Source organism: Sceloporus occidentalis, unplaced genomic scaffold (assembly GCF_023333645.1).
Source record: "Sceloporus occidentalis isolate IW3139 unplaced genomic scaffold, rSceOcc1.0.p SCAF_3, whole genome shotgun sequence".
NCBI lineage: Eukaryota > Metazoa > Chordata > Lepidosauria > Squamata > Phrynosomatidae > Sceloporus > Sceloporus occidentalis.
In genome coordinates this window covers 137,649,708-137,662,629 of record NW_028316983.1, presented here as the reverse complement: position 1 = coordinate 137,662,629, position 12,922 = coordinate 137,649,708, and the positions used below count along the sequence as shown (strand labels likewise).

The 12,922-nt window shown below is 40.9% G+C and overlaps 1 protein-coding gene across 7 annotated transcripts in view; it reads left to right on the top strand.

The window, feature by feature from the left end:
• The window catches only part of MAJIN (membrane anchored junction protein), a 41,347-nt gene extending 34,671 nt beyond the window's left edge, over positions 1-6,676 (top strand). For 6 of the 7 annotated variants that reach the window (XM_089516408.1, XM_089516413.1, XM_089516411.1 and 3 more), the window contains exons 7-11: positions 363-472; positions 1,958-2,036; positions 3,414-3,489; positions 5,144-5,273; positions 6,324-6,676. In XM_089516408.1, the coding sequence (XP_089372534.1) occupies positions 363-472; positions 1,958-2,036; positions 3,414-3,489; positions 5,144-5,273; positions 6,324-6,378 (450 nt within the window). In that variant the 3' untranslated portion in view covers positions 6,379-6,676. The remainder of the gene's footprint in view (positions 1-362; positions 473-1,957; positions 2,037-3,413; positions 3,490-5,143; positions 5,274-6,323) is intronic. The other variant, XM_089516410.1, reaches the window with a different exon arrangement.
• Positions 6,677-12,922: the final 6,246 nt, after the last annotated feature.

The following is a 12,922-nucleotide window of genomic DNA, read 5'->3' as shown; positions in this document are numbered from 1 at the left end:
CCTCCAAGGAAGGAGACTCCACTACACTCCAAGGGAGTGTGTTCCACTGTCGAACAGTAGAGCAATATGCTAGACAGAAGAGCTGTTTATAGGGGTTTGCAAAAGGATGTATTAACAGAAAGAAAGCAGCTTTTAAATACACTTTTGCTTATTCTTTTCTCTCTCTCTCTCTCTCTCTCTCGTTCTTTCTTTCTTGCAGTTTTACTGGAAAATGATTTCTGATCTAAAAAATAACACCCCGATATTAGGGAAATGTTTATATTATGTGCTAGTATATCACTTTGCAACCTTTGCTGCTATTTATAAAGTTTATATTTTTAAAAATAAATAAATGAACTTAGCAATTCAATATATCCTTAAAGGTTAACAATGGATGTAGACTGAGAAAGCACATGGAAAGGGAAAGAGCAATTAATTGGAGAAGACTAGACAGCACAGTTGGAGTTTCACATACATGGCTATATGCAGACAGGTCAGTGCTTACTTTCTTCTCTCCCGTCTCAGGCAGAAATGTCCTGTCCTTATTTTTGAAGCTATTTGTGCTCCTACTCAAATATTCAGTTATATAGTGTTCTGTTATACGAATGGTCAGATAATCCCTCCATCCACCGACCTCCCTCTCTCTCTGGTTACCTATAATTTAGATACAGTCCTTCACCAAAATATGATTTCTTTAGTTTGATTCAAAGGGAGTTGGTTCTCACTTTTTAAATATAAAAATAACAACCATGTATGTTGTTATTCTGTATGAGTGCAATGGGGGTGGGGGCAGAGCTGGAAAGGAAAGGATTATCTTTCTGCTCTGAGATTTCAGCCCAGAGAATAACTTGCTCATTATTAACAAGTTATAGTTACTATTATGGTACTGAAGAACAAAACAAAATATTATTTGGTTCACTACATCTCTGATCACTGCCATGCTCAGTGAACTACCTGCCTCCTCAACTCAGTTCATCCACATAGGCCAGCATAGCAGACTGCACAGCTGCCACATGAACACCATACAAATAGTTTGGGTAGGTGTACAAAACCAGTCATTTAATCTTCCATCCTTTCACATCTCTCTCTCTCTCTCCTAAACATTTGTTTTAAATCGTATACATGAGCTGGCCGCAGGTGTGCAGAGAACTCCCTCCTCTTTCTCCTCTGACCTTACAACAGAGCGCACTAACCTAGCCAGTCTCTGTGCTGTTGCTTGATGCAGCCAGCCCGGCAAGGCAGCCCTCTCTTCACTGCCACTTTTGATGGACTCACACTGAGTTTCTATTTTATTTTTATTACTCTTCCTGGCAGCAGGAAGAGCAGCAGTCTGTTTCATTTGGGCAAAATAGAGAGAGGCAGAAAAGGCAAATTTTTAAAAGTTTTTTTTAAAAAACCAATAGCTGTGAAAGTTGTTTTTTTAAAATTCAACTAACTTGAGTCTCCTCCCTCCCTTCTTCTGGTTGCTTACTCCCCTAAGCCGATCACTAACTATACTACATCTCACAAAGACATAGCAAAAGGCAGTCCCCCAGATGATCCCTATTCCTCCTCCAGTAGCTCAAATTTAGTCAAAATACAACCAATAATGAATAACTGGTGAAATCCTTATTATGTTACACTGAAATGTAATGAAGTACAGCCTTGGCCATTACAGGCAAGAAAACATTAACACCAGAAAAGTTACTGTGGTAGCTCATTACCCATATCTTATTATTCCAAGCTGTTGTTATAAACAGCTGAACAGATTGACAAGAATAATTTTAAATACTTCTAAAATACTTACTGACTTTAATACTTTTAAAATGAAACATGTTGGATCTTAGTCATTTGTTTTCTTATTTATTGCAACATAAAATTAATATTTAAGGTACTATCTACTGGTCAGGTGTAAAATTTCTAAAATGTTATTCCAAATGACTTTCTTTCTCCTTTTGCTATATTTCAATAACATTCCTGATTTTTTAAAACTTTATAGAAAGGCGTTGAAAAATGTAGCCTGTGTTAACAACACAGGCAAGGCCAAAGTCCAAGAAGACATGATTTATCCAAAGCAGGTATTTGGTGTAATTTTGAATATTATGTCCAGTGTGATTTATACAAATTAATTGCCTAGAAGTGTAACTTCCAATCAGAAATTCCATGGCTGAGGGCTTTGTCAAGGGATGTGGTGGCTTAGTGGGTTAACATGCTAATTTTGATGATTGTAAAGTTTGAAGGCTGGCAGTTTGAGGCCCAAGTGCCACATGATGGGGTGAGCATCCGTCACTAGCCTCAGCTTCTGCCAACCTAACAGTTTGAAAGCATACAAATGCAAGTAGATAAATAGGTACGACTTCAGTGGGAAGGTAACAGCGTTAGGTGCAGTCATGCTGGTTACATGACCATGGAGCCATCTTTAGACAATGCTGGCTCTTTCCTTAGTAACAGAGATGAGCACCGCCCCCTACAGTCGGTTACAACTAGACATTCGTGTCAAGGGAAAACCTTTACCTTTACCTTTAAGGCAGTGGTTCTCAACCATCCTAATGCTGCGACCCTTTAATACAGTTCCTCATGTTGTGGTGACCCCCAGCCATAAAACTGCGGTGTCTCAGTTCCTAAGACCATCAGATATATGTGACTCCTGTAAAAGGGTCTTTCAACCCACAAAGGGGTCGCAACCCACAGGTTGAGAACCACTACTTTAAGGGCTTTATCACATCAGCTCCAGCGCCAGTCATTCCCTGTTAGGTGCAGGACTGTGGTGACCAGAAGCCATGGTCCCAAGGCCAGCTTCTGCTGCAATCCACAACAGAGCACTGGCAAGGAGTATTTAGGCAGCCGCAGCATGGCTTGGTCTGATCCAGGGATATGCCATGCCCCCCGATTGGGCCAAAGGTGGAGCTTTTGGCCCGTCTGTTTCAGGCCAATGTCAACACATTCTCTTTTCAATTAACATCCTATTCACTTGAGTTTGCTACACTTATTATTACCTCGATAACCTACCATTCCTCCAAATAACTCTAAACAGTTGGCTTCTTCTCACTCACTTTAATCTTTTTCAGCTGCTCTGCATCTTGATGATTTTCCTGTTTGAAATTTTTTACCTCTGTTCACCTCAGCTTTCAAGCACTTCTGCTACTTTCCATATGCCTCCCCCTGCACTCACTACCAGTGCCATTTTCTTGACCACATGTTAAGGAAAGATGAAAATGAAACACAAGTAAGATTGGGACCAAACTGTAGGACTGAATGTTTCTACAACTTTCCTATAATACCATAGCGAGTGGTGAAGAATATTCAGGAGCTACAGTCCAGCAACATCTGGGGAGGGAACCAGATTCTCAGCCATTCTCTAGAGGAAATTGGGGAAAACAAGTAGCAGTGCAAGTTAATTTTATACTATTACTAGAGGAAGAACAGAAAAGATTGAAATTTCCTTCTTTCCCCAGAAGAGGCCAGAAGAAACGAGGAACCAGTATTGTGATTCTGCAACTGTTGATAGCTGTTATGACAAGAGAGGTTTGTGTAAGTATGAAGTTATCACCCTAAAGTAAGGAAGGGCAGCTGTTGCTCTCCAGATGATTTTGTCCTATTAGCCACAGCCTACATAGCTAATGCTGAGAAACTGCAGTGGGAGCAGCGGTCCAAAAGCAAACAACCACACGTACAAAAAACTGGAGGGACACAGCAGCTCACAATTGCTCTAAAGATGTGATACTGAGAAGAGGATATCACTGGAAAGCTTTGATTCAACTCAGGCTCTCTATCCCAATTTATGGCTCTTCATTGGATCAAGAACTAATAATATCAAACCATCTAGAACCGAATATACAGCAAATTGTTGAAAAAAGTATACAGTCGGCCCTCCAGATTCAGTCTTGATTATTTGTGAGGTCAAGGCTGCTCACCCAGGCATTCCTCCTCCCCCTCCCTCCTGGGCTTTTCTCCTCAGGAGAAAAAGCCCAGAACCAATTCCATTTTTTCCCAGCTGGCCAAGCAGCGGCCTGGCCAGGAAAGGGAGGAGGCACCTCCATCCCTCCAGGATCCATTCCCTGGCCTATCGCTCCCTGGGCTGTCCTGGCAAAGGGAGGAGGAGCCACCATCCTCCCGGGACCCTTTGCCTTCCCCATCACTCTCTGGGCTGTCCAAGGGGTGATGGGGCAAGCAAAGGGAGGAGGACCCTTCATTCTCTCCAAGTCCTTTTGCCTGCCCATCACTCCCTGGGCTGTCCAAGGGGCAATGGGACAGGCAAAGGGAGGAGGATCCTCCACCACCAGCCCCCAGTCGCTTTGCCTGCCCCAATCCTCCCTAGGCTGTCCAGGGAGAATGATGGGGCAGGAAAAGGGAGGAGGATCCAATTAAAGGGGTGGAAGGATAGGAAAAAGGAGTTCTGAGTGGGGGGGGTGGAGTTATTTGCAATTTTTCTATATTTGCAGGGTTATCATTCCCCTAACCCCTGAGAATATGGAGGGAGGACTGTATATGAGAATCATGTTAGCATAATATAGTGGTTCCAAGTCATAGGACCTGAACAGATTGGCTGGAAAAGCCGACTTCCAGACAGCTTGAGGGTGTGGTGTTTTAACAGCGCACGACCCCAAGATGCCCGGAAGCTGATCAGATGGAGGTGGCTTCAAGCATGGCATTTTGAGGACACACACACCCAGAGCGCTCAGAAGCCTCTCCTATTTGGGTTGTCAGCAGAGGGCACCTTTGGGACCATGGGATGTGTCTACCACGGTCCTGAGGCATCTTCAGCAAGGGCAGCTTCAAGCTGTCCCTTCGTGGCCTTCTGTTTTGGACCCTAGACTTGGAACACCCAGACTGAAACCCTCCTCAGACTTGTAAATCTCTGAGTGGTCATAATCTCAAAGTTTAACTGATTTTGCAAATTATTTGTAAAGTGAAGAATAGACTGACTGCATATATAACTTTGAGTTTCATGGAGTAATGGCAGAAAACAAATGTGATGATTTCCCAAAACAACAGCTAATTTAAAAAAGAATCAACTCCCCCTCCTCCCTGTAAAGGATTAAATATTATTTAACTATAGAAAACATTCCAGCTGAGGTTAGAACCAGAAGAAAAGACCCTTGACTGGCACTGGGACGCCTTCTCTCTGGAAGGAATTCAGAGTAACTCTCTTCTTTTACTCACCACAATTCTTTTTCATTAATAGGGGAACATATGGAATATATCAGAACTGAAAATGCAGAGGACAGTCAGCAAGAAGAACAACCAATCTTACAAAAGGGAGCAGAGGAAAACATAGCATTAAGAAAGGAAGGCTTTTTAGAGTTATTGAAAAGGTAGAGTAATAGCATTAAACCATCTAGTTTTCCTGGCAGGAGCCAGTATAGAGTTCACTGGCTCCAGTAAAGGATTAAATGTCAGAGATTAATTTGATCTCTAAAAAGCCATTGAGGCTATTAATTTAATGACATGTGCTCATCATGTGTATGACAATAACTAAAGCTGTGTTTACAAGAACATTGAAAGCCAACATTATCCTCAAAAATCTTTTCCCATATAATTTTAGTACAATAACACAGTGTGGAGCGGGGAAGGGGAGCTATAAAACAAATAGACTCTTGGGTATGACATATATGCAAAGGTATGTTATGTTAAGTATGCTGCATAATTCATATTAAGGACAAGTGGCCTTGTTTGGATTGGGGCCACCAAATGTGATTAGAGGGGAATTTAAATCCCTCCCCAGTCACTTTCCTCTAAATTCCCCCTTCTGCCTGCACTGCTACCTGGAAGTTATAAAAAGAAAACACATCTCCATTGGCACCAGATGTTCAGTATTTCTTCCTGGTATTGCCAGTGCTATATGTCAAGTTTCTAAATTATGTACCCTTGCACATGATTTGCTTTGTTATTTTTATAGTAAAATCAAGTTTACAGATTGGTGGCCTTTTATTTTCCTCTGCTAGTTTCCTTTAAATTGCTAGTGTTGAATGTTTTCTAAAATGTATATGCTAGCAAGCTCTAAATGTCATGTTCTTCCTAAAGAACATGAAATGCAGTAGTGCAATAAATTGAATAGTTTTGTGTGTCTGTGAGAGGTGATTACATATTTTTTTTGTGAGGATGCCTGTGCACATCTCCCAGGTCTTTAATGGTGCAATAAAGAATCTCAGTGGTTCAGTGAGAATAGGCTGAGCCCAGGGTAAAGGGTGGGACTTGATAACCCAGGCTTAGACACGAAAACAACAGCATGAATGCAGCTTCAGTGTCATAAAACAGAGGTTGCCTTTTCTCAGAAACTCATTTTGTTGGTTTTCCTCTTTGCTCAGCAATAATTCTAAGTGCAATGTTCTTTTTTTAAAATCCCCTCTGCCCCCTCCCCACAGTCTCATTCCACCATTACTGCAGCGCATTTTTAATGGAACCCGTCAACTCTCCTGAAGCACTGTCACCGGAAATGTACAGCGGTATCTTTAGAAAAACAGATTGTTTCCATAATATAGTTTAAATTAGCGCAATTAGTTCGGAAACTGAAGGTTGAAGCTTTCCTGTATCCCTTTTGTGTAACTGGTTTGTGTTTGTTTTCATCATTTCATCTTTAAATACTGCATGTGACATCTATGCTTCACTCATTTTTAAAGATTATTCATGCACATATTGCCAGCATTTTAATTGTAAAAAAGTAATATCTGAATCATATGTTCATAGAAGAGGCTGAAGTACTGGAATTTTTGCTGGAATAAAGAATTTTACATTAACCTAATCACTTAGACATGTCCGTCTAATGTTTTTCAGCTTTCAATATATTTTACAGTATTGTACGTGATTACCTGTTATATCATGTCATGGATTCCCTCCAGCTATCTCAAGACTGAGCCTTTTAGAAAAAGCATTGCAGAGTGCAGACACATTTCTCTAGCCCTTCTTACCTTTCCTCCCAATGCTGATGAGGAAAAAAAACTTCCAGCTAGACAAGGGATTAGGAGGAAAGGGAGGGACTGGACAGGTGTTAAAGACTGTAAAAAGGAGCTTAATTAGAGGCTTTGTTCACTGAGGTATGGCAGCATTTCCTTTAAAACCCTTTCCTAAGTAATTACATTGTTCCATTTGGTGTAAAAGCACAAAATACATTTGAAAATAAATAAATATTGCAATGATTGCATTGAATAGTAGTCGCCAACTCCCCTTCCCCCAATGCTGCCCCATTGGAAGCATCTGCAAAAAATCTGAGGAGCTCATACAAAAGTTATACAGTTAGAAAAACAGCAAGGAGGATCAAATCAAAAATGATGTAAATGGGAAAGAGACCTGAGCTGGAATTAAATCTTTCTGCCTCCATTACCCTGAGAAGTTACACATTCTTATTCTAACAGGTATGCTTTCTTACTCTGACAACATTCTTATAAGGCAGGTGTGAGGATAAACCTGGGCAAGATCATAGTAAGAACAGCTTTTGTAGTTACTATAAATGATGTTCTGAGCCTCATAAAATCCAAGTATAATGTTTACTCTGGCTGTAGTAATTCATGATACACTGGTATCCTCCATGCATGCGTACATGCATGCATACATGCATGCACTCACAAATATTTATACCATTTATATTTGTTTTAACTTATAGTAAGCCACCATGAATCCTGTGCTGGGAAAAAGGTGGGATATTCAATCAATCAGTTGTTATATGCAGAAATTTCAAAGCACTATGCATCCATAAAATGTAAGAAAAAACGCACAGTACACACAACATAAACACAGATTTTTCTGAAGTTCAAGAAATATATGCCAGGTTGGACTACTGTATATACTTGTCTATAAATCTAAAAATTTATGCCCAAAAATTGACCCCAAAATCCCAGGTCGACTTATTTATGAGTCACTACGGTAATGTGATGGCAGCTCTTTCATAGTTTCCAATGGAAAGAAAGTTTATTTATCTCTTGAGCAAAACAGAAAAAGTCCTGGGTAATATATTGATATTGCTGTTTGTTTAAGAGTCCCTCTCCTGCCTGTGCACCTCACTGAAACGGAAGCTGAATACTGAAGCAGAAAGCTTCAATGAGAGTCTCTCTTGCTGCAGGCACACACAGGGCCTGTACAGATGGGAGGGGAGGAGCGGGCAGAGATAGCCCCTATCTCCCCCAGATCATGGCTGCACCAACCAAACGGCGCAGCAAAGATGCATCATGAAAAAGGAGCCCACAAAACACGGTTCCTTTTGCTGCTGCCGAGGCGCCATTAGCTCCCTGGAGTGGCACGGTGACGTCCCTTGTGCACCACATCATTGGACATAGTGCACGAGGCATGTCATCGTCATGTGCGCTATCTGAATGCACACACGCCAAGAGGGGCCCAGACAGCGCGGTAGGGCTCGGGAGTATGCAGATGCTCCATTCTCCTGAGCCCTAATTTTTGCCCCAGGCTGATGCATAGGACCAGTCTGTACCAGGCCATACACACAGTAAATGATCCTCCAAGTTTTACCCTTGACCTATCCACGGGTCATGGCAAAATCCATAATTTTGGCCCCCAAACCTGCCCTCAATTTATACATGAGGTCGACTTCTAGTCGAGTATATACGGTAAACTGGGACTTCTTGTTCAAAGAAATAGTGTTTAAATATGTAATACATTAACATATTTTGATATGTTTTAGCATTCCACGTAGGAGCTGCTACTGTACTGACTGCAGAGGAGACATAAGGAACATGTGGTACTACCAGAAGGACTTGTCTAGATTATCTCAAAGACAGAATGGGTCTTAGATAACCATGTCTCATATTGCTTAAGTCAGATATGGCATCTCAAGGAACAGGCTCACTTGGCATACAAGTTTTAAATGTGCAAAAGCACCCCTGATCGCTGCAGAGACCTGGGCCTCCAGGTTCAGAGCTGAGTCCAGGAGTACCCCCAAACTGCGAATCTATGTTTTAAGGAGAGTGTAACCCCATCTAACACAAGCTGGATCCCTATTCCCTGATCTGCCTTCCGAATGACAAGGAACATCTCTGTCTTGTTTGGATTAAGTTACAACTTGTTTGCCCTCATCCAGTCCATTACTGATCACAGACACTGGTTTAGGACCAGGACAGCCTCCTTCGATTAGGGGGTGGGGGGTGGGGGAAAGAAGTAGTAGAATGTTATCTGCATATTGATGGCACCGCATCCCAAAACTTGGGACAACCTTTCCCAGTGGATTCATGTGTATGTTAAATAGCACAGAACCCTGAGGGACCCCACAGGCCAGTGGCCAGGTGATCGGACATGATTATTCCCAACAGCTTCATGTAGCATTAAGTAGCACTGCAGACAAGCTGGACCCTGTTCCACCCCATGACTTTCCCCTGAATGAAAAGTGGCGCTAGAAATACTCTTTATTCACAGGATAATGACAGAATTATGGCAATGTCACGCAACATCATCTGATAATCTTAGTGCAATTTTATGATAGTGATGGGAGCATCCTGCTATGCACCCATCACTTTTGGCCATCTGAAAAAATCCAAAATGGATTGGTTTCATTTTACATGTAAAGTGGAATCAAGGCAATATAACTATGTAGCGTGGTTGTATCCCCAGTTTCAGGACTGAAGTACAAAACACATTGCAGAAATAATTGAGTTTGTGAATTTCTTTAAGGCTGGCCACATAAGTACCTCTCTAAGGACACCAGATAACACCCTCTCACCCAAAGAAGCATTCACCACGCCCTAAGCCTGCTCTGCCATACCACTTTGGCTAGCTTTAACCAGCCATGGGCACATTACTACAATCACATTATCCATGTCCACAGGATTTATCAACTGAAACTGCTTCCAAACAACAGCACTAGAAGCAGCAGCAGATACCTCATTTGGACTGTCATAGTCACACCATCAAGGTCGCTGCAGAGATAGGTGGTTTTATCTTCAAAGTGCCAAACAAAAAGGGTTAAAGTGCATCTTTGAAGGATCTAGGCTTCTGTTCACAAGGGTTGTAGTTAATAATCTAGCCACTTTGAACAGCTCCACTGGATGGCTTTTGGCAGATGTGATGGAAGTGGGAAAACTAGCTTAAAAATTAGACAACTGCAATACACTGCATGTGAGTCTGCCCTTACAGATGGCTGAAAAACATCAGCTATAACAAAACACAGCAGATAGATTATTGCAGATTATTGCAGATAGATTATATTTTATAGAAACCATATAACACTGGTTTTATGGGCATTGCATTCCCTTCAAATATTTCAATAATAAGTGGTATTTAAATAATAAATATGTTTTTATTTAAATAAGAAATATTGGAGGCAGTGTGGTTCCCTTAAAAACAGTGTTATATGTTATCCATAAAATGCTTTGGGCAGTAATCTATCTGCTGTTTTGTTGTAGCTGAATTTTTTTAGTCATCTCAGTAATGGAACCCAGTATGTTTCTGGGTGAAATTTTAGCTGGTAGTAATTTAAATCTCTAAATAGCCTGGGACATCAGTATTTGAAGGCGCACCTCTATTTAGTTGTGGACTACCCTCTCCAATGGAAAGCCCAGGAGGCACTGATGCTGGTTTTATTCTGGTGGCAAGTTAAAACATGGCTTTTGGGGCCTAATTATTTTTGTCAATTTCTGAACATGTATAATGTTTTAAAACTATTTTAAGTTCTAAAATTGTTAAATAGTTCAATATGTTTTTTGAAACATTTAAATTATGTTTTACCGTTTTAAATTTATTTATTTCTTTTAAAAGTTTTAAATTGATTTTATTTTAACCACCCAGAGATCTTATTATATAGGATGGGGAAATATGTTTTATTAAGAATTACAGAACCTTTTAACTTAACTTTGAAATAAACATGAATTATGTGTTTATCTAATTAAACTTGTTCAACATCTGTAATAGACATTGCTGTTGTTGCTGTGTGCCTTCAAGTTGTTTCCAACTTATGGTGACCCTAAAGTGAACATATCATGTGGTTTGCTTGGCAAGTATCTTAAGAGGGGGTTTGCCATTGCCATTCTCTGAGACTGAGAGAGAGTGACTTGCCCAAAGTCACCCAGTGGGTATAAATACATGGCTGAGCTGGGATTTGAACCTTGGTCTCCAGAGGCATAGTCCAACACTTCAACCATTACACCATGCAAGCATGTTGGAAGATACATAATGTATTATCCACATTTTAAAAATAATAATAATGACCCTTGTGGAAACAGCAATGAATAATATGTAGATCCTGGGGTATAGCCAGCAAGCATGATTTCTAACACATGCATATCTCACATGTATTAATTCAGTCTATTCTTCCATCTAGAAAGGTGCAAAGTGGTTAATAAAACACTCTGTTAAAGAAAATATGTGTGTATACTAATGTAACTGCACGGGGGGGGGGGGGAACCACTCAGAAGTACAGGAACCTCTTTGTGAGCTGTTATTCTCCTGGGATAATTTTCCTCCTCTCTGTCTGTTGTTAATGAGTGTTAGGGGCAGCAAAAACTACCTGAACATCCTGCTGGAAGTATGTACTATGCACTAAATTGCCCTTTGAATTGCCATGACATCTTTTGATAGCTTTGATTCCAAGCAATCACGGTATTCCGTGGGCACTTTGGCAGATAAGGCATTAATAAGTCTCAGAGTAACCACAGTTAATCAAATGAGCTGCTGATGCTTCTTTTTCTGCCCCAAGTCAAGTTTAGTGTCAAAGGTTCACTATAAAGAGCTGAAGCCAGCAGTTGGGGCTCCCATTTTGACCAGCCCCAGAACCAGCTCCACATTTTTGAGGAAAGAAATCCAGCACAGAGACATCATGGTAAAGCTTCAGCTGCCAAATCCTGGCCTGGACTTGAGAATACCATCCCACGATGAACTTGAAACTCTGGAGACTATAGAGGCAGAAACAAGACCCAAATGGGACAATAAGGCACAGTACATGCTCACCTGCATTGGCTTTTGTGTAGGGTTGGGCAACGTATGGCGATTCCCTTATCTCTGCCAGAGTCATGGAGGAGGTATGTCTCTGATCCTTCAAATGAGCAAAAGGACATTTACTGGAGAAAAACTGCTTGTAGTACATATTTTTGTCCATCGCTGTGATTTTCAGCAACACAATCACAGAGTTTAGATTAGTCAGGGAAGCAGAGAAATACATGGGATTGTGCAGTATAATTCTATTTTGTTAGACTGAAGTCCCACAGAGTTAAATGGGGCTAACGTCTGAATACAACATGCAGGGGGAAGCAGCAATAGTTACGGTACATGGTTGGATATTACAAAAAGCCTGAATTCTGAAGAATTCTGGCCTTCAGGTTTGATGTATAGCAGGAAGAGCTAAACCTTTTGTGCAGTTCAGAAGTCCTTCTAATATTATATCTTCAAGCCTAAAGTTGGTACCAGTGCACCTGTTTTGCACAATAGTATAAGCTGGGGTAATCTTTTGAGATAGGTGAAGATAACTTGATCATGCTGATCTTGTAATAACATTTTCTGGCCTGTAAATCATACATGTGGTCTTGCTTTCCTACACTATGCACAAATCTCTATTTGTAATTTAATATTTGTAGTTTTATACATGTGTCCCACGTGCTGGAATATCAGCCTGTCCATTTCTCCACCGTCACTAAACTTCTTGCCTTTTGGTGTATATCAGTTTGGGCTTTTCTGGTGTTTTTCTGCCTTTTGTTTGTAGGCTAGTAAGTATAATTTTTGGATTGAATCTAAGGTTCAAATTGGTGGAACGTGAGGGTTGGGGTTGTGGGGGAACAGGATGAGGAGGAGGAAACAGATGTTCTTTTGCACAAAATGTTGTAGCAGCCCAGACACAGTCCCTGACAAATGCAATTTTAAAAATGAAAACGGGGGGAAATGAAGTGAGGAATTTTGTCCTGAACACTGCTTTTATATATAGTGAGTCCTTTGTATCTACTGGGGTTTTGTTCCCGGATGACCTGTGGATAGTAAAATCTGTGGATGCTCAAGTCCCATTAAATACAATGGCATAGTAAAATAGTGTCCCTTC